This window comes from Emys orbicularis, chromosome 11 (assembly GCF_028017835.1).
Source record: "Emys orbicularis isolate rEmyOrb1 chromosome 11, rEmyOrb1.hap1, whole genome shotgun sequence".
NCBI lineage: Eukaryota > Metazoa > Chordata > Testudines > Emydidae > Emys > Emys orbicularis.
Window position 1 is genome coordinate 78,344,589 of NC_088693.1, and position 22,586 is coordinate 78,367,174.

A 22,586-nucleotide genomic window follows, 5' to 3' on the forward strand; every position below is an offset into this window, starting at 1 on the left:
TCTCGAATACTGTGTACAGATGTGGTCTCCTCACCTCAAAAAAGATATTCTAGCACTAGAAAAGGTTCAGGAAAGAGCAACTAAAATGATTAAGGGTTTAGAGAGGGTCCCATATGAGGAAAGATTAAAGAGGCTAGGACTCTTCAGTTTGGAAAAGAGAAGACTAAGGGGGGACATGATAGAGGTATATAAAATCATGAGTGATGTTGAGCAGTTTTTAAACTAGGAGATGGGGGAAAGCCGACTGCTGCAGAGGAGCGTGTGGATCGGACACAGACTTCTCTTAGGGGAGAGTCTGATGATAGAGAATCTCCAGGTTATAGTCAGGAGCAGAAGACTGAAAAGTATAATGTAAGGGCCGGATCAGATGATAAACAGCCACATAAAAAAGAATCTGGCACATCAGAAAAAGGCAGGCTAATAAACAGGGACAAGTTTTTAAAGTGCTTGTACACAAATGCCAGAAGTCTAAATAATAAGATGGGTGAACTAGAGTGCCTTGTGATAAAGGAGGATATAGATATAATAGGCATCACAGAAACCTGGTGGACTGAGAGCAATCAATGGGACACAATCATTCCGGGGTACAAAATATATCGGAAGGACAGAACAGGCCGTGCAGGGGGAGGAGTGGCACTATATGTTAAAGAAAGTGTAGATTCAAATGAAGTAAAAATCTTAAGCGAATCCACAGGTTCCATAGAGTCTCTATGGATAGAAATTTCATGCTCTAGTAAAAATATAACATTAGGGATCTATTATCGACCACCTGACCAGGACAGTAATAGTGATGATGAAATGCTAAGGGAAATTAGAGAGGCTATCAAAATAAAGAACCCAATAATAGTGGGGGATTTCAATTATCCCCATATTGACTGGGAACATTTCACTTCAGGACGAAATGCAGAGATAAAATTTCTCGATACTTTAAATGACTGCTTCATGGAGCAGCTGGTACGGGAACCCACAAGGGGAGAGGCGACTCTAGATTTAATCCTGAGTGGAGCGCAGGAGCTGGTCCAAGAGGTAACTATAGCGGGACCGCTTGGAAATAGTGACCATAATACAATAGCATTCAACATCCCTGTGGTGGGAAGAACACCTCAACTGCCCAACACTGTGGCCTTTAATTTCAAAAGGGGGAACTATACAAAAATGAGGGGGTTAGTTAGACAAAAGTTAAAAGGTTCAGTGACTAAAATGAAATCCCTGCAAGTTGCGTGGGCCCTTTTTAAAGACACCATAATAGAGGCTCAACTTCAATGTATACCCCAAATTAAGAAAAACAGTAAAAGAACTAAAAAAGAGCCACCGTGGCTTAACAACCATGTAAAAGAAGCAGTGAGAGATAAAAAGACTTCCTTTAAAAAGTGGAAGTCAAATCCTAGTGAGGCAAATAGAAAGGAGCACAAACACTGCCAACTTAAGTGCAAGAGTGTAATAAGAAAAGCCAAAGAGGAGTTTGAAGAACGGCTAGCCAAAAACTCCAAAGGTAATAACAAAATGTTTTTTAAGTACATCAGAAGCAGGAAGCCTGCTAAACAACCAGTGGGGCCCCTTGACGATGAAAATACAAAAGGAGCGCTTAAAGATGATAAAGTCATTGCGGAGAAACTAAATGGATTCTTTGCTTCAGTCTTCACGGCTGAGGATGTTAGGGAGATTCCCAAACCTGAGCTGGCTTTTGTAGGTGACAAATCTGAGGAACTGTCACAGACTGAAGTATCACTAGAGGAGGTTTTGGAATTAATTGATAAACTCAACATTAACAAGTCACCGGGACCAGATGGCATTCACCCAAGAGTTCTGAAAGAACTCAAATGTGAAGTTGCGGAACTATTAACTAAGGTTTGTAACCTGTCCTTTAAATCGGCTTCAGTACCCAATGACTGGAAGTTAGCTAATGTAACGCCAATATTTAAAAAGGGCTCTAGGGGTGATCCCGGCAATTACAGACCGGTAAGTCTAACGTCAGTACCGGGCAAATTAGTTGAAACAATAGTAAAGAACAAAATTGTCAGACACATAGAAAAACATAAACTCTTGAGCAATAGTCAACATGGTTTCTGTAAAGGGAAATCGTGTCTTACTAATCTATTAGAGTTCTTTGAAGGGGTCAACAAACATGTGGACAAGGGGGATCCGGTGGACATAGTGTACTTAGATTTCCAGAAAGCCTTTGACAAGGTCCCTCACCAAAGGCTCTTACGTAAATTAAGCTGTCATGGGATAAAAGGGAAGGTCCTTTCATGGATTGAGAACTGGTTAAAGGACAGGGAACAAAGGGTAGGAATTAATGGTAAATTCTCAGAATGGAGAAGGGTAACTAGTGGTGTTCCCCAAGGGTCAGTCCTAGGACCTATCCTATTCAATTTATTCATAAATGATCTGGAGAAAGGGGTAAACAGTGAGGTGGCAAAGTTTGCAGATGATACTAAACTACTCAAGATAGTTAAGACCAAAGCAGATTGTGAAGAACTTCAAAAAGATCTCACAAAACTAAGTGATTGGGCAACAAAATGGCAAATGAAATTTAATGTGGATAAATGTAAAGTAATGCACATTGGAAAAAATAACCCCAACTATACATACAACATGATGGGGGCTAATTTAGCTACAACGAGTCAGGAAAAAGATCTTGGCGTCATCGTGGATAGTTCTCTAAAGATGTCCACGCAGTGTGCAGAGGCGGTCAAAAAAGCAAACAGGATGTTAGGAATCATTAAAAAGGGGATAGAGAATAAGACTGAGAATATATTATTGCCCTTATATAAATCCATGGTTCGCCCACATCTCGAATACTGTGTACAGATGTGGTCTCCTCACCTCAAAAAAGATATTCTAGCACTAGAAAAGGTTCAGGAAAGAGCAACTAAAATGATTAAGGGTTTAGAGAGGGTCCCATATGAGGAAAGATTAAAGAGGCTAGGACTCTTCAGTTTGGAAAAGAGAAGACTAAGGGGGGACATGATAGAGGTATATAAAATCATGAGTGATGTTGAGAAAGTGGATAAGGAAAAGTTATTTACTTATTCCCATAATACAAGAACTAGGGGTCACCAAAAGAAATTAATAGGCAGCAGGTTTAAAACAAATAAAAGGAAGTTCTTCTTCACGCAGCGCACAGTCAACTTGTGGAACTCCTTACCTGAGGAGGTTGTGAAGGCTAGGACTATAACAATGTTTAAAAGGGGACTGGATAAATTCATGGTGGCTAAGTCCATAAATGGCTATTAGCCAGGATGGGTAAGAATGGTGTCCCTAGCCTCTGTTCGTCAGAGGATGGAGATGGATGGCAGGAGAGAGATCACTTGATCATTGCCTGTTAGGTTCACTCCCTCTGGGGCACCTGGCATTGGCCACTGTCGGTAGACAGATACTGGGCTAGATGGACCTTTGGTCCGACCCAGTACGGCCTCTCTTATGTTCTTATGTTCTTATGTTAACTAAACCAGACCATCATTACACTCTCAAATGAACTCACACAGAAAAATGAAAAGACAAAAATACACCATATCACTCTCAGGTGAATACTTTCCACAAAACAATAATTCCATAGCTGACTTCTCAATCCTTGTCATCAAAGAAAACCTGCACAACACCTTCAAAAGATGAGCCTGTGAACTTAAATTCACAACTCTGCTAGATACCAAAAATCATGGACTTAATAAAGACTCTGGATTTATGGCTCATTACAACAATCTGTAACCTACTAACCCTCCATTGTCCTACTACTGGAGAGGCATTAACTGCCAATTTCACCGAGAATGGTCTTTTACAATATGTTAAACTCTATCTGTTCTACACTTGTAGTTAGCTGGGACACTCCGAGTACCTTTCCCAGGCCTGAAGAAGTGCTCTGTGCAAGCTTGAAAGCTTGTCTCTTTCACCAACAGAAGTTGGTCCAATAAAAGATATTACCTCACCAACCTTATCTCTTTAATTTTCAATTAGCTATACAAAAAATAGTTTCCAGTCATCTGCAAGTTGTTTGTTGTAGAGTAGGAATCTGCTATATTGAAGCCCTTAGAATAATGAAGCTCATTCATTGGAGTTCTCGGGCAAGAGATGGGTTTCTGTATATTGCTTCACTTCAAAGAGGATTATTATTTATATTCTTAAGGTGTTTTTTTTTTAAATTAAGAGTCTGATACCTTTATCTAGTAAAAATGTTTATTCAATTTCCCATGAGCAAGCTCTGTAAGTTCCAGAGAATTACTGGTTTCAACTGTCAACTTGATTTGTTAACTGTACAATGCAACTGCCTACAGAATCTAGACTACAAGAACACTAGCATGATTGAATTATTTTAATCGTGTCCTAACAAATGTTTAATGAGTATCTCATTTATAGCACTTTAATAATCTTGTAGCCATAATGCTCCTCTCTCATGAGCACACCAGGGCATACAAAGAACATTTGTTCAACACTTACTTCAGAAGCACAATCATCCACCAAGTCTGGGTTAGAAAGGTCAACATCAGCCTAACAAGAAAAAAAAGAGATACCACAAAGTAAGTCACGTATGTTTTTAAAATATATAAAGAAAAGGTTTTTGAAGAGCCTTCATAAATCTACTTACTAAATATGAAAGCCAAAAAGTTAGACAAATTGGCAGGTTCTCAAACCTATATAACTTAGTAAATTCTCCACTGCTGAGCAGCCAGTTAGACAATGATTACATTCATATACCTCGGTAAAAGTTAACAGATTCAGATGCAAACACATACGATAAAACGATGTAGAGGTTTTAAATTCTATTGCAAATTCAAGCTCAAAAATATGTTAAAACTCATGACTGAGAGACAAGACTGTACTTTCTCCCATCATGGCTTGCAAATTTACCAAAAAAGATTAGTCAGCAAAGCGAAGTGGTGAGATAAAATAGAGAATTTAACAAATACACCAGAAGCCCTAAGATATATTTAAGAAAATATAAACCTTTGCTGATACACCCACTTAACAAAACCTGGTGCCCTATAAAACATACAGCTCTCACACAATATCCACAATTAAGCTCACAAGGACCACCATGGTACTGTTTAGAAAAGAAAGATCAGAGCCATCTCTGTTTGTGACCCTACGTCTAGTCACTTTCCAGCTTCCACCTCCTCCCTAGAGCAGCCATGGAAATTTTGGCCTCTCCAGATGCCCCAAATCCAATACCTTTGCCTTAAAAACCAGACTATTTTAATGCAAGTTGGATAGCAAGAAAAAATATTTAACAAATGGTTAAGTAAAAAAAATGCTTACACGAACACTACAGAAAACATTCCTAGATTGGCACTAAACTTAAATTACAAGAACACTGGAGAGTATTTCTCTCTCAGTCCAAACATCTTAGAACCCTTTCTACCAACTTCGTAAATCCTCAGCAATGAGGATGAAAATACTGGGCTTATCTTCACTACGGGGGGGGGGAAGGGGAGAAAGGATTAAGTTTGTATCCAGAATGCTATATAGTTGAATCCAGACACAGGCAGTGTTTGCAAATAACTCAAACCTCAACAGTGTGGGTGTACAGCGGGCCCCCGGTATACGCCGGGGCTGTGTTCTTGAAAAGGGCAGTGGATACCGAAAGGATGTATACGGGGGACCCGCTGGTACAGCAGTGGCATAGGAAGGAGGGGACACTTAGGCAGGTGGCGGGCAATGACGGGGGTATTTGTGGAATTTGTGGAGAATTTAAGGTTCCATTAAAGCTGAAAGAACTAAATCCATGTCCCATGAATGAGGTACTTTTCTAATTGGGGAAAAACATGACATTTAAACCTTTTAGGAATCTGTTAACATTCGGGGGCGGGGGGGTGAAGAACCTGCAATTGCTGGGTGGCAAGCCAAAACTGTACTTTAATGGAGCTTAAAGAGAAACCTGACTGTTTTAAATATAAAAGATAATCCAGAATGAGTGGAATAAAAAAGCAAGTAGGAACACATCCTCTTCTTTTCACGCAAGATGAAACTCCACCACGAAACAGCTGATCGGGAGGTGTGGGGAGGGAGGGGGAGGCTCTGATCAGCAGGACTGCTAGTGGGCGGGAGGCACTGGGAGCGTGGGGAGAGCTGATGGGGGTCTGCTGACGTATTACGGTGTCTCTTTGGCAATGTACATTGGTAAATTCTGGCTCCTTCTCAGGCTCAGGTTGGCCACCCCTGAGTTGGTTCCTTTAAAACTTCTGTAGATCTGAAAACCTGAACTGGCGAGGCCATACTGAAGTTATGAGGATGACTCAAGCTCTGTCTTTTATCACTTTTCTTAATACTCTCAGAATTAGTGGAAATGGTATAAAAGCATACAGCAGATGCATTGTCCATGGAATCAGAAAGGGATCCTCCAGAGATCCTCAACTCATCTCTCCCAGAAAACAGAAAAGGGGAAAACTTTCTGTTGCCCCTGGTTACAAAAAATTTTTACTCCTGGGGGAATTCTGCGCCACTGCGTAATGCAGAATTTTGCAGAAATTAATTTTGGGTGAGCAGAATTTCCTTTTTCCCCCCACCCACAAAAATGGGATGCAGCGATGTTGGCCTCCACTAGGGGTCACTGTAGCAGAGCCCAGCTCGCAAATAGAAGACAAGGCCAGTGGGAAGGGGAAGGAAGAAGTTACTCACCTTTTGCAGAAATGATGGTTCTTCGAGATGTGTCCCCCTGTGGATGCTCCACTTTAGGTGTCAGTGAGTCACTGCGCCACAGAGCAGAGATTTTCGGTAGCAGTCCTCGGTCGGGGTGTGTGTGCGCAGTAGTTGTCTCGCGGTGCTGTTGGTGCCTCATGTAGTGCGCACACGACCTGACCCTTCAGTTCCTTCTCTACCTCAGAGCTCGATGAATTAACTCCAAAGTAGAGGGGAAGAGGGTGGTTAGTGGAGCACCCCCAGGGAAACATGTCGAAGAACCATCGTTACTGCACAAGGTGCGTAACTTCTTCTTCGAGTAGTGTCTCTGTGGGTGCTCCAGTTTCATAGAAATCATAAATCATAGGACTGGAAGAGACCTTGAGAGGTCATTTAGTCCAGTCCCCTGCACTCAAGGCAGGACTAAGTATTATCTAGACCATCCCTGACAGGTGTTTGTCCAACCTGCTGTTAAAAATCCCCAATGATGGAGATTCCACAATCTCCCTAGGCAATTTATTCCAGTGCTTAACCACTCTAACAGTTAGGAAGTTCTCTCTAATGTCCAACCTAAACCGCCCTTGCTGCAATTTAAGCCCATTGCTTCTTGTCCTATCCTCAGAGGTTAAGAAGAACAATTTTTCTCCCTCCTCCTTGTAACAACCTTTTATGTACTTGAAAACTGTTATCACGTCCCCTCTCAGTCTTCTCTTCTCCAGACAAAACAAACCCAATTTTTTCAATCTTCCCTCATAGGTCATGTTTTCTAAACCTTTAATCATTTTGTTGCTCTTCTCTGGACTTTTTCCAATTTGTGCACATCTTTCCTGAAATGTGGCGCCCGGAACTTGACACAATACTCCAGCTGAGGCCTAATCAGCGCGGGTAGAGCGGAAGAATTACTTCTCATGTTTTGCTTACAATACTCCTGCTAATACATCCCAGAATTATGTTTGCTTTTTTTGCAACAGCATTACACTGTTGACTCATATTTAGCCTGTGATCCACTATGATCCCCAGATCCCTTTCCACAGTACTCCTTCCTAGGCAGGCATTTCCCATTTTGTATGTGTGCAACTGATTGTTCCTTCGTAAGTGGATTACTTTGCATTTGTCCTTATTGAATTTCATCCTATTTACTTCAGACGATTTCTCCAATTTGTCCAGATCATTTTGAATTTTAATCCTATCCTCCAAAGCACTTGCAACCCCTCCCAGATTGGTACACTTTAGGTGTCTGTAGAGCAGTGCCCCACTGTGGACGGCAGGGGCTTCGGAGTTGCATGTGTCACGGCTGAGAGCACAGCAAGGCCTAGTATAGCATCTGACAAAAAACACTGAGTGATGGCATAGTGTTTTGCTCTGATGCCCATGTGGCAGCCCTGCATATATCTATTAGAGGAACATTGTTCAGAAAGGCTATAGATGTAGACAGGGCACAGGTAGAATGGGATCAGAGCCTAGTGGAGGTTCCTTGTATAGCCAATAGCAAAGTTGGATACAAGTAGAGATCCATTTAGATAGTCTCTGGGTCGATACTGCACAGCCCTTGGAGCATTCTGTTGTGGAAATAAACAGTCTTGGAGATTTCTGGAAGGGTTTGGTTCTGTCTTAATAGAACGCTATGGCTCATCTGACATTGAATGAATGTAGGATGGCCCCTTGTGAATACCCATGTGGTTTGGGGTAAAATATGGGTAGGTGTATGGTTTGGTTTACATGGAAAGATGTCGCTAGTCTAGATAAAAATTTTGGGTGTGGCAGCAACATGAACTTGTCTTTAGTGAACACAGTGTAAGGGGGCTCAGCCATAAATATCCCGATTTCACTGACGCTTGTAGCTGAGGTGATCACAACCAAAACCACGACTTTCATAGACATATGAAGGAGTGAACAAGTCATCAATGGTTCAAAAGGTGCTCTGGTGAGGCATTTGAGTACAAGATTCAAGTCCCATGGGGGTGTAGGTTGTCTGACGTCCAAGTACATGTTCTGTATACCAATAAGAAAGCACCTAGTTGTTGGGTGAGCGAAGAGTGACTCTCCCTCCACCTTGTGGTGAAAGGCTCTAACAGCCATTAGGTGTACTTTGATTGGGCTTATGGATAAACCCGATTCTTTGAATTCCAGTATGTAGTCTAGTATGATTGGTAGAGGTGCCATGACTACAGTTAATTTTTTTTGTTGGCATCATAGTGAGAATCTCTTCCATTTTTGGAGGTAGTTATGGCAAGTGGTGGATCTCCTGCTATTTAATAATACCTGTTTCACTCTTTCTGAACAGGCTAATTCACTGTGTTAGAACCATGTAGGAGCCATGCTTTGAGGTGAAGTTTCTCTGGATTTGGGTGGAGAGTCTGGCCTTTGTTCTGTGAGAGGAAATCCACCCTCAAGGGGAGAATTCATGGACCACAAACTGCTAAGCACATCAGGTAAGGGAACCAAGCCTGTCTGGGCCACGTTGGAACAATCAGTATGATATGGGGCCCTGATGTTCCGTATCTTGTGAATGACTCATGGGATTAGAGGTATCGGTAGGAATGCGTACGAGTGCTGTGTCCCACGTGATGAGGAAGACATCCCCTAGAGACTGGGGTGGTAGTCCCACCCTGGAACAGAAAAGTGGGCACTTGTGGTTCATTGCTGATGCAAATCGTCTACTGAGGGACAACCCCGTTCCTGAAATATTGCTTGGAGGACACTGTTGTGTATTTCCCATTCATGTTCCTGGGAGAAATATCTGCTTAGTGTGTCCGCCATCTTATTCTGGCACCCCGGGAGATAAGATGCCGAGATGCTTATGTTGTGGTGAATGCACCAGTTCCAAAATTTCATGGCCTCAGTGCAGAGTGAATGGGAGCGAGCTCCTCCTTGGTGATTGATATAAAACTACATGCTATGTTGTTGGTCAGTATGCGGATTGATTCGTTTCGTATGATCGGAGGGAAGTGCCTGAATGCATTGCATACCACTCGGAGCTCCAGGAGATTGATGTGGAGCAGGGTTTCCGTCGCCGAACGCTTGCCTTGTGTGGTGTGCTGGTCCAAGTGTGCTCCCCATCTTATCAATGACGCATTGGTTGTGATTATTAGTGATGGGGGATCCTGCTGGAAGGGGATCCCTGTGCAGTTGTTTTCTGGTATCATCCATCACTGTAGTGATGCAATGACTTTGGGAGGTACTGTCACCCTTTTGTTTCGTCTGTTTGCGCTAGGAGTGTACTCTGTGCTCAGCCAGCCCTTTAGGCAACGCATATGCAGTCTCGCATGTCTCACAACGAAGGTCGTAGCCACCATATGACCTAATAATTGTAGGCAGGTTCTGGCGGACATTTGAGGGTTGCCAGTGACTGTTGAGATGAGGTTGATTAGTGTTCTGAACCTGCGATCAGGCAACAGAGCTCTGGCCCGGGTGGAATTGAGATAGGCTCTGATGAATTCCAGGTGTTGAACTGGGGTCAGTGTAGATTTCTATAAGTTTATTCGTAATCCCAGTGACTGGAAAAGCGTGATGGTCTCCACCATGTTTGTCACTTCTTCCTGAGTTGTACCTTTTAGTAGACAGTCGTCTAGGTACGGAAAGATCATCATTCCTTTACTCCATAAGTGGGCCGCCACTACCGTGAGGGTTTGAAAAAAACTCAAGGAGCAGTGGAAAGGCTAGAAGATAGTACTCTGTACTGATAGTGATTGAGGCCCATTGTGAATCTTTGAAATCGCCTGTGAGCCGGGTGCATGTTAATATGAAAATAAGCATCTTGGAGGTAAAGGGCTGAAAACCAGTCCCCCTTCTCTAGTGCTGCGATGATTGTGGCCAGTGTGAGCTTCCGAAGGTCTAAGAAGTGTCTCCATCCACCATTTTCCTTTTTGGTGAGAAAATAATGGGAGTAAAAGTTCTTCCCCTTGTATTGAGTTGGAACTTGTTCCACGGCACCCAATTTTAGAAGATGGTTCACTTCCTGTTGTAAAAGGTGCTCGTGAGAAAGGTCCCTGAAGAGGGACAGGGAAGGGGAAAGGGAGAGGAAAGGGATGGCATAACCCGATCTTATAAACTCATTGGTCCATTGTTATTGCTGCCCAGGCATAGTAGAATGGGCGCAGACAGTGGCCAAAGGGTTGGGTAGAAGTACCTAGCAGCTCTGTATTGTGGGGGAGGTCATTCATACCCTCGATCGAGACTTCAAAACTGTGGCTTGGTGGTAGATGGTTGCGAAGACGAGGACTGAGTTTGGGGAGCCTTACGTCTTTGTGAGCATTGCTTATTTCTGTTCTCATCAAAATGCCATTGTTGTGGGTGATGGAAAGAGGTGTCGCTGCCCTTTTGGTATGGTTGATACCGACATTGTTTGTTTGGTGGCGTGTATATGCCTAAAGTGCGTAGAGTGGCCCAAGAGTCCTTCATCGAGTGAAGAACATAGTTAGTTTTTGTGGAGAAAAGTTTCTCCCGATCGAAAGGTAGATCCTCCACCTTGAGGTGGAGCTCCTTTGGGATCCCAGACGACTGCAACCACGAGGCCCTGAGCATTATTACAGCTGTAGCTGTTCTCGCAGCAATGTCCACTATGTCCATTGAGGCCTGAAGGGCTGTACGGGAAATTAGGTGCCCATCTGTCATGATACCGTTGAGTTGGGAACGTTTCTCCTCCAGTAGTGCCTCAAGGAATTCTTGAAGCTTACCGTAATTATCGAAATTGTACTTGGCTAGAAGGGCCAAGTAATTGGCTACCCTAAATTGGAGAGTAGCTGATAAGTATACTTTCTACCGAGAAGGTCTAAACGTTTGTGTCTTTGTCTTGTGGAGTGGACCGGAATTGAGGTTGTTTGCTGCGACGATTGGTGGCTTACACAACTAGGGAATTGGGTTGTGGATGAGAGAAGAGAAAGTTTCATCACCTTAGCTGGGACGAAATACTTTCTGTCAGCCCCTTTGCTGGTAGGTGGTATCAAGGTGGGGGTCTGCCAGATATTCTCTGCTGGTTCCATTATGGCATCACTGATTGGTAGAGCGATTTTGGAGGTAGTGAATGTCTGTAAGATTTGCAGTAGCTTGTGTTGGTTTTCTTGCGCCTCTTCTACGGGGATGTCTTGGCTGGCAGCTACTCTTTTAAGTAATTCCTGAAATTGTTTCAGATCATCCATTGTGCTTGGAGACAGTGGTATGACTGCCTCGTCAGGGGAGGACAATGAGTTGTGAGCCAGAGAAGTGTGTGCATGGTCTGAACCTTCTTCCTCCTTATCTCCCATGTCCTCTGGTGCTTCTGACATCTCCCTGTTTGGGGAAGGTGGAGAACGAATTTCCCTTCGAGCTAGGGTCAAAGGCCTAGTGTATTGAGTCCTATACGCCGCCCAGAGGTCCTGGGGGGCCACTACATGGGGACACATCCAGGGTTGCCCGTACCCTTGCTGCATCTCGCGAGGTTGGCGAGATTTGGTCCTAGCAGCTTCCCATGGTAATCTTTGTCCCGTGGGTGAAGAATGTTGGGAAGAGAAGCGGCTCCCATGTACTTCCTCCTCTGCATCACTGGAGATGGGCTGGGGAGCAGGGAAATGGATAACTGCTCAGTTATTTGGCCTGGAGATCCCTCAGTACCAAGTAAGGGTGACTGTGGCACCAAGGTGATCGCTATATCCTTGTGCTGTAGAAACTGTTGTGAAGCCGCTTGTTTCTGTGGTGGCAGTACTGCTGGTGTAGATGCAGTTGATGCCTTTGTCAAGACTGTCAGTGCCGTTCTCGGCCTGTCAGTTGGTGCTGACGACTGGGTCGGTGCCGGTGGGGGTGGCATTGTCTGCTGTAGAGATATCTGGGCCGACTCCCACACCCAGGTGGTCGGTGCTGTGAACGAGGACCGTCTCGACTCCGCTACAGAGCGGCGGGGCTCAGCAGAAGTCCACAGAGGGATGGTGCCAGAGATGCACGGAGCCTCAAAGGTGCTCACTCTACTCGAGCTCGGCACAGAGGAGAGCGACCTCGTTGGTGACCTCCTTTTTCTCTGAGTGTCCCTATCTGGGGAGGTCGCAGCTCGCTTCCTGGATGATTTAGACTCATAGACTTTAAGGTCAGAAGGGACCATTATGATCATCTAGTCTGACCTCCCGCATGATGCAGGCCACAAAAGCTGACCCACCCACTCCTGGAATAATTCTCTCCCTTGACTCAGCTGTTGAAGTCCCCAAATCATGATTTAAAGACTTCAAGTCACAGAGAATCCTCCAGCAAGCGACCCCTGCCCCATGCTGTGGAGGAAGGCAAAAAACCTCCAGGGCCTCTGCCAATCTACCCTGGAGGAAAATTCCTTCCTGACCCCAAATATGGCGATCAGCAGAACCCCGAGCATGCGGGCAAGATTCTCCAGCCAGACCCACATTGACCATTGATACGAATTACCAGCGATGGCACGTTATTGACCTATTGACTAAAATCACGTTATCCCATCAAACCATCCCCTCCATAAACTTATCAAGCTTAATCTTAAAGCCAGAGAGGTCTTTCGCCCCCACCGTTTCTCTCGGAAGGCTGTTCCAGAACTTCACCCCTCTGACAGTTAGAAACCGTCGTCTAATTTCAAGCCTAAACTTCCCGACGGCCAGTTTATATCCATTTGTTCTCGTGTCCACATTAGTACTGAGCTGAAATAATTCCTCTCCCTCCCTGGTATTTATCCCTCTGATATATTTAAAGAGAGCAATCATATCCCCCCTCAGCCTCCTTTTGGTTAGGGTAAACAAACCGAGCTCCTCGAGTCTCCTTTCATACGACAGGTTTTCCATTCCTTGGATCATCCTAGTGGCCCTTCTCTGTACCCGTTCCAGTTTGAGTTCATCCTTTTTAAACATGGGAGACCAGAACTGCACACAGTACTCCAAATGAGGTCTCACCACTGCCTTGTATAACGGAAGCACCACCTCCTTATCCCTTCTAGAAATACCTCGCCTAATGCATTCCAAGACCGCATTAGCTTTTTTCACGGCCACGTCACATTGCCGACTCATAGTCATCCTGCGATCAACCAGGACTCCGAGGTCCTTCTCCTCCTCCGTTACTTCCAACCGATGCGTCCCCAGCTTATAACTAAAATTCTTGTTAGTCATCCCTAAATGCATCACCTTACACTTCTCACTATTAAATTTCATCCTATTACTATTACTCCAGTTTACAAGGTCATTCAAGTCTCCCTGCAGGATATCCCGATCCTTCTCCGAATTGGCAATACCTCCCAACTTTGTGTCATCCGCAAACTTTATCAGCCCACTTCTACATTTGGTTCCGAGGTCAGCAATAAATAGATTAAATAAAATCGGACCCAAAACCGAACCTTGAGGAACTCCACTAGTAACCTCCCTCCATCCTGACAGTTCACCTTTCAGTACGACCCGCTGCAGTCTCCCCTTTAACCAGTTCTTTATCCACCTCTGGATTTTCATATCGATCCCCATCTTTTCCAATTTAACCAATAATTCCTCATGCGGTACCGTATCAAACGCTTTACTGAAATCGAGGTATATTAGATCCACCGCATTTCCTTTATCTAAAAAATCTGTTACTTTCTCAAAGAAGGAGATCAGGTTGGTTTGGCACGATCTGCCTTTCATAAAACCATGTTGTAATTTGTCCCAATTGCCATTGACCTCAAGGTCCTTAACTACTTTCTCCTTCAACATTTTTTCCAAGACCTTGCATATTACAGATGTTAAACTAACAGTCCTTTAGTTACCCGGGTCACTTTTTTTCCCCTTCTTGAAAGTAGGAACCACATTAGCTATTCTCCAGTCCAACGGTACCACCCCCGAGTTTACAGATTCATTAAAAATTATCACTAACGGGCTTGGAATTTCTCGCGCCAGTTCCTTTAATATTCTCGGATGAAGATCATCCAGTCCGCCCGATTTAGTCCCGTTAAGCTGTTCGAGTTTGGCTTCTACCTCGGATACGGTAATGTCAACCCCCCCTCCTTTATTCCCCTCTGTCACGCTGCCTCTATTCCAAAACCCTTCATTAACCTCATTAAAGACCGATGCAAAATATTCGTTTAGATATTGTGCCATGCCTAGATTATCCTTAATCTCCACTCCATCTACAGTCTTCAGCGGTCCCACTTCTTCTTTCTTTGTTTTCTTCCGATTTATATGGCTATAAAACCTCTTACTATTGGTTTTAATTCCCCTTACAAGGTCCAACTCTACACGGCTTTTGGCCTTTCTCACTCCATCTCTACATGCTCTGACCTCAATAAGGTAGGTTTCTTTGCTGATCCCTCCCCTCTTCCACTCTTTGTACGCTTTCTGTTTTTTCTTAATCACCCCTCTGAGACGCTCGTTCATCCAGCTCGGTCTAAATCTCCTGCCTACGAACCGTTTTCCCTTTCTCGGGATACAGGCCTCCGACAGCTCCTGCAACTTCAACTTGAAATAATCCCAGGCGCCTTCCGCCTTTAGGTCAATAAATATGTTAGTCCAATCCACTTCCCTAATTAGTCGCCTTAATTTATTAAATTTATTTATTTGGAAAACTGAGCACTCCCATTAGCACAGGTTTTGTTCGAGGAACCATCTGCTGATGTTGATTTTTGTCCCTGAGGAGTAGGCTGAAGGGACTTCACCAAAAGATGATTTTAATGGAGGAAATCTCTGTCACGCCTTACCCTGGCTTTAAAATTACTGCAATGGGCACTTTTCTGAGGGACGTGGGTCTCGCCCAAACAGACAGACACACGATGACTGGCCATCTGACACAGGCATCGCCTCAAGGCAAGAGTCACATCATTTAAACCCGGGCGAGCCAGGCATTGTGTCCGTTAAAGTTTCACAACAGGGAAAGGGTTTATCTCTAACTTAGTTTTCTTTACCAAAAAAACCCCAAGACGCTAATTAAACAAAATTTACTAAACTACAATTAAACTCAACGCTTTCTATAGAGAGAAAAAACAAAGCAGCAACACTGCCACTGAGCTCCGTCTGCAGCCGAGGACGGCCGAGAAGGAACTGAAGGGTCGAGTCGTGCACGCGTTACATGAGGAGCCAATGGCACTGTGAGACAACTACTTCGCATGCATGCCCTGACCGAGCATTGCTACCGAAAATCTCCGATGTGTAGAATTTTTAATTTTTTGGTACAGAATTCCACCAGGAGTAAAAAAAAGTCTATTTGTGGGGAAATCCATTCTTGGAAAACCCAATGAAGGATCATATTCTTCAGTGACCATTTAAGAACATAAGAACAGCCATACTAGGTTAGACCAATGGTCCATCTACTCAGCATCCTGTCTTCCAACAGCAGCCAATGCCAGGTGCCCCAGAGGGAATGAATAGACAGGTAATCATCATATGATTCATCCTCCTTCACTCTTTCCCAGCTTCTGGCAACAGAGGCTAGGGACACTTCAGAGCATAGTTTTGCATCCCTGCCCATCCTGGCTAATAGCCATTGATGAACCTATCCTCCATCCAGTTCTTTTTTGAACCCTGTTACAGTCTTGGCCTTCTCAGTATCCTCTGGCAAGGAGTTCCACGGGTTGACTGTGCATTGTGTGAAGAAATACTTCCTTTTGTTAGTTCTAAACCTGCTGCCTCAATTTCATTTAGTGACCCCCTAGCTCTTGTGTTATGAGTAAATAACACTTCCTTATTCATTTTCTCCATGCCAGTAATCATTTTAGAGACCTCTATCATATCCCCCCATAGTCATCTCTTTTCCAAGCTGAAAAGTCCCAATTTTATCACTCTCTCCTCATACGGAAGCCGTTCCATACCCCTAATCATTTTTGTTGCCCTTTTCTGAACCTTTCCCAATTCCAATATATCTTTTTTGAGATGGGGTAACCACATCTGCAGGCAGTATTCAAGATGTGGGTATACCAGGATTTATAGAGAGGCAATATGATATTTTCTGTCTTATTATCTATCCCTTTCTTAATGATTCCCAACATTCTGTTCGCTTTTTTGACTGCTGCTGCACATTGAGTGAATGTTTTCAGAGAACTATCCACAATGACTCCAAGATCTTTCTTGAGTGGTAACAGCTAATTTAGACCCCATCATTTTATATGTATTCTTGGGATTATGTTTTCCAGTGTGCATTACTTTGCATTTATCAACATTGAATTTCATCTGCCATTTGTTGCCCAGTCACCCAGTTTTGTGACATCCCTTTGTAACTCTTCACAATCATCCTGGTACTTAACTATCTTGAGTAGTTTTGCATCATCTGCAAATTTTGCCAGCTCACTGTTTACCCCTTTTTCCAGATCATTTATGAATACATTGAACAGCACTGGTCCCAGTACAGACCCTGAGGGACACCACTATTTACATCTCTCCATTCTGAAAACTGACCATTTATTCCTACCCTTTGTTTCCTATCTTTTAACCAGTTACTGATCCAGGAGAGGACTTTCTCTCTTATACCACAACAGCTTACTCTGCTTAAGAGCCTTTGGTGAGGGGCCTTGTCAAAGGCTTTCTGAAAATGTAAGTACACTAGATCAACTATCACCTTTGTCCACATGTTGATCCCCCTCAAAGAATCCTAGTTGATTTGTGGGATGACATGTGCTTTCTGCTTAAATAATCCACCAGAACATTGACCTGTCCTGCAATACGAAGTGCTATGCTGATTATGTGATTCCCACTGCATTATGGCTTCCTGGCAAAGAGAATCTGATCTTGTCCCCCATCTTGCCTATTTATAGAATATATCACTGTGGAATTCACTGCCAACACTTATACTGACAGAACCTTGCGTAATGGAAGAAAAGACTTGCATGCTAAGCGAATCACTGTTAACATCAAGACATTTATATGACTCAAGGTGTCTTTTAACAACCAAATACTGTGTGTCTGAAATTGGTCTAGGTTATCGCCCTCACCCCTTTCGGGATCGTCAGAATCTTGGTGGATTTGGACTTTGAAACAGAATTCCCTGGTACACATCGCTCGGGTTCAACCACCACTGAAGAGACATTAGAACTTACCGAAATAACTTTACTCTTTTTTCCACCCTCACAGAATTGACTGAGACACCAATTTGCTCCAAGACTGAAGAGGCCTCATTCTAAGCCTGATGAAGGCTGGCTCAGTGTAGGGGAAAGGTTGCGGAAGCTTGGCGAGGAGCTAGGTGGCGGACCGAGTATGTGACTGAATGCGAGCGGAAGATGCAGGCTCTGCAGTTGAAGGCCGTGCAATGAACCTTGTCCGGCAGATCCTGCCAAAATGTAGTTTAGTATAGTTCAGCGTGTTTTTGTCTGTAAACAAGTCAGCTTATATAATACGCATGATCAATGAATGTAGCCAGCTGTTGACCCCATGTAACCTTGAGATAAGCGCGGGGGGGATATAGCATTGCAGCGGACTCTCTTCAGTGGAGTCCTGCCTGGCCAGCTGTCCCGGACGGTCAGAATCCCCAGCAGCTCCTCCGTGCGCCTCAGGGACTCCCCGCGCAGCTTGGAGTGTAAGTTCTTCCTTCAGTAAAGCCTTGCTTTTTACTCTCAGGCACTGAGTGTCATTCTTTCGCCGGTATCACGGCCCCCCTTGCGGGCACACACAGAAGCACAAGATACCATGTGGCCTAACAGTTTTAGGTAGACTCTTATAGGATTCTCAGCACTCAGAGCGGTTAATTAATTGGCAGATACTTAGAACTCTCTCCTGAGGACATAAAGCTCTTGCTGCTTTGGAGTCCAGAACAGCTCCAATGAATCCAACTAACTGGGATGGAACCAGATTTACTTTCTTTAAGCTGACAATTAGACCCAACTCTGAGAAAGACACAGGACTAACCAAACTGATCCTATAAACTTGATTCACTGAAGTTCCCTAAATTAGCCAATCATCAAGGTAAGGATATGCATGTATGCCCTAACGACAAAGATAAGCAGCAACAATGGACAGGTAATTCATGAAGACTTGAGGTGCTGTTGATAGGCCAAATGGGAGAACTCTGAACTGATAATGTTTGCCTGCTATCACAAAATTAAGACATTTTCTGTATGCTTTATGACTCTGTACATGAAAGTATTTTGAATTGAGAGTACTGATCCAGTCCATGTGATCTAGGGAGGGTATAATGGAAGAGTTATCATGCAAAATTTCATGCAATGAATGTAAGCATCGAGTAGCCTGAGGTCCAGAATAAGTCTCCAACCCCCCCTTCTTTTTTGGAATCAGAAATCATGGAGAATAAACCTCTATTCAGGAAGAACTGACTATCATATACTGTAGTGTCAGTCTCTCTCTTGCTGCAAGATATCAGCCTCTGAAAAGGTAGGGGGAGGGAGGGGGAATGGTCTGGAATTGTATGGTGTAACAATGCTGGATGATCTGAAGGGCCCCATTGGTCTGTAGTTATTCTAGCCTAAGCCTCCTTGAAAAGCCAAAACAGGAGAAGAAAGGGTATAGGTCAATGTAGACTGGATCCATATCCTCCACCACAGCAGCAAAATTGTTTCTTTTGAGCATAACCAGGATGTGCTGAGATACTGGATTAATTTGACACTTTCCTCTTCTAGAGTCTTGATCTCCATCTACCCTGATCAAAAGGTCTCTGAAGGAACACAGCTATAAGTGGAAGGTTGAGACCTCTGTTTGATAGATACGTGAGATCTATACTGCTTTCTTCTGAAGGGCAGAGCATAGAGGCCCAACAATCTTAATGTGGGTCTTAAATCCTTTAAAGAATATGTATCATCCATTTTAGCACTAAAAAGATCTTGATTGTCAAAAGGAAGGTCATGTATTATAGGCTGGACCTTTCTAGCCAGGCCCCATAAGGAGAGCCAAAAATCTTTTTGTGACATATATGAAAATTTCCTGGATAAATCTTACTGAATTATGTTTATGTATGTACGATTGTGAGCCATGGATTATGTGTTACTCCCTGGGAAAGGGAGACTACAGCCCTCCAGGAACTAAGAGCAGTGGAGGATGATTAGGCAAATTCACTCAGGTTGTCACACCTCCCAAGAGGTGGTACACCTGGAGACGCTTGCATATACTGGTTCAAACTGGATTCTCTAGAGAAACAACAGACAAAGAAAGGACTTTGAGATAAACAGCCTAAATTTAAACTGACTCAGGGCTTGTTTTTATGATCTAGAAAACAGACAGTACCTTCTCTCCAAGGAAGGCGCCAACCCTTCCTGGGAACCTGAAAGGGGGTTCCAAAGAAGAGGGAGCTCGGCTGTTCTCAGTGGTACCAGATGACAGAACAAGGAATAATGGTCTCAAGTTGCAGTGGGGGGAGGTTTAGGTTGGATATTAGGAAAAACTTTTTCACTAGGAGGGAGGTGAAGCACTGGAATGGGTTACCTAGGGAGGTGGTGGAATCTCCTTCCTTAGAGGTTTTTAAGGTCAGGCTTGTCAAAGCCCTGGCTGGGATGATTTAGTTGGGGATTAGGTCCTGCTTTGAGCAGGGGGTTGAACTAGATGACTTCCTGAGGTCCCTTCCAACCCTGATATTCTATAATTCTATGATTCTAAGGTTGGAAGAGCATGACCTATTCATGCATGTGCTTGTTCTGTGCTAACAGCTGTTATGAACTTGTGACAAGAAAAAATAAACCCTGGTGAGGTTTGAAGACCTGATCATCTGCCACAGCCCTTGTTGGAATTGTGGTGGTGTCTGGTAAGCTTATTAGCATGTAAGTTTTTTCTTGTTTAATACATATTTTTCTGTAGTGCTTTCACCTTAAGAATAAATGTGCTTGCTTAGAAAGAGCTATGTGGTAACTTCTAACTGTGGAAAATCACGCTATTTATAACGTCTGAAGAGAAAAGTAAAGCAGGACTGTTTGGGCATTTCAACTTGCTGGGAATTCACAGTGTGTGCAGGGAATTATGCAGCCTGGAAAAAACCCAGTCAGACAGGAGAGTTGTGGGTCTCTACCCAAAGAGAGGTTGTGACCAGAGACCCAGGGGAGCCAGTTGAGGTCACTCAGTTAGGGTGAACTGCAAAGAATGGGGCAGACAATCCCCAAAGCTGGTGGATATTCCAATACTTAGATTTACCAACCCAGCACAAACAGCTTCTATTATACCTCACTGGATACTCAGAACACTACAGTTCCCTTAAAGTAACCCAGCCTCAGGCCTCCACCTAGACACCGAAGTCAGGTATGATGAGGATTTCTGAAAATCTTAATCATATAAAAAAGGTTCTACCAATCCCAAAGGATTGGACACATTACCTACAGGTTAATGAATATTCCAGACCTTTCCCAAATACACTCTTACAGCCCATTCTTATTTACTAAACGAAAATGTATTAAAAAAGGGAGATAGAATTGTTTAAGAGAACAGTATACATACAGACATGAGTCAATCTTGAGATTCAGATTCATAGCAGAGATGGTGAGCTTTGTAGATGCAAATAGTTCTTTCAGAAATAGTTCAAATCTTATAGTCCAATGTTTATATTTCAGGGTGGTCCAGTCAGAATTGGGATCTCAGTCCTTGTGCCTTAGGCTTCCCCTGCATGAAACCTCAAGCAAGTCTGAGATAAAAAGGATTGGGACCCAAAGGTCTTTTATTCAATTCCAGGCCTTCTTTGACAGGTCAGAGTCCTTAGTCGAAGAACAAGTACTCATGTGGACTTTGAAGTGGACCCATTTCCTAAGCATAGCCAGTAATTATTCACACCGATTAACACAAGGCAATTGCCTGTTTTTCCACCATTCGCAGATGATTTGATATACATTTCAAAGAGAGATGAATACAGCAACATCCTGTGTTTACAGTTCATTTAAATGTTAAGATGTTATTTTGATCTCTGAATTAAGAGAATACAGCATAGACAGGGACTGTTTTGTTGATTTTTACCAATATATATGTACCTACACAAAAACACAAACATTATCTCCCCATATGTTTTTAAGGGTTGAATTTGAGTCATCTATCCTGCAAGATGCTTAACCCTTTCTGGTCATGCATCACAGAGGTGATAGCTGAGGAGCGTGGGGCCTAGTGTGCGTACCCTTGCTGGACTACAGAAGGGGAATACAGGTGCAGTTGCCCTGAACTGTGACACACTTCTCATGACAATTCCACTTGCCACTGATCGTGTTCCTGCATTAGCTGGAGTCTAATGCTGCTTGTGGAGATGTTTTTCTAATCAATATTCCTTCAGAGCAAATGGAAGTAAATTCTTCTTCCTGCAGAATTAAGAGTTTATCCTGAAATTCTGCCACTTTATCCCACCGGATGTAGTTATAATTAGCCAGCATGGCTTGATAAATCGAAAATCTGACCTGAAGAGAAGCAGAGTAAATCTTTGTCCCGAAGAGATCCAGGGCTTTTTTGGTGTTCTCTCCCCCTGCCTCAGGTAGATCTCAAAGCCTGCCTGGATTTTTCATTTACCACAGTGACTACCAATAGCAATGGAGCCAGACAAGTATAAAAATACTCAAATACCTATGAGAGGCTTGATATTTCCAATCAGCCCACTTAGAAGTTACTGTTATAAAAGCCTGTGTTGCCCTCAGTTTGTTAGCTGGCTCAAGAATGCCCCATTAATGGATAAGGCTATCCTATTTTTGGTAGAAGGCTGCAGGATATCAAAAAGTTTATATAACTTTTCCTGCAGTATTTCCAGAGGAATTTCTAATGTTTCTGCCATCCTCTTTAACCATTCTTCAGAAGTCTTGAAGTCATCTACTGCCATAGGAACAAGATACCACAGCGTCATCAGACGATAATGAAAACTGTCAAGCTACAAAAGGTTCATCCTGAATCTACTCTTCCTCTTCTTCAAAAAGAGGTCGCTGTGTACCCAATACTGTAGACTTCAGGAGGAGAAGGCAAAGAAAAACTCTCTCTGAGGACATCTACCTCCTGAAGTGGAAAGAGAAGGGAAAATTGTTGACTTGGATTGTACCAACATGGCTAATAGGCCAGGATTGATATCCATATGGATAAGGCATAGCATTCCAAGGTACTGACATCCACACAGGTAACGGAGTATCATGCGGTGAACTCCTAACAGTGTAG

At 43.5% G+C, this 22,586-nt stretch overlaps 1 protein-coding gene across 1 annotated transcript in view; it reads right to left on the bottom strand.

Annotated features, from left to right (window-relative positions):
- Nucleotides 1–22,586, bottom strand: part of PCNT (pericentrin) — a 251,434-nt gene that overhangs the window by 200,490 nt on the left and 28,358 nt on the right. The window contains exon 3 of the mRNA XM_065413237.1: nt 4,435–4,485. Within this exon, the coding sequence (XP_065269309.1) occupies nt 4,435–4,485 (51 nt within the window). The remainder of the gene's footprint in view (nt 1–4,434; nt 4,486–22,586) is intronic.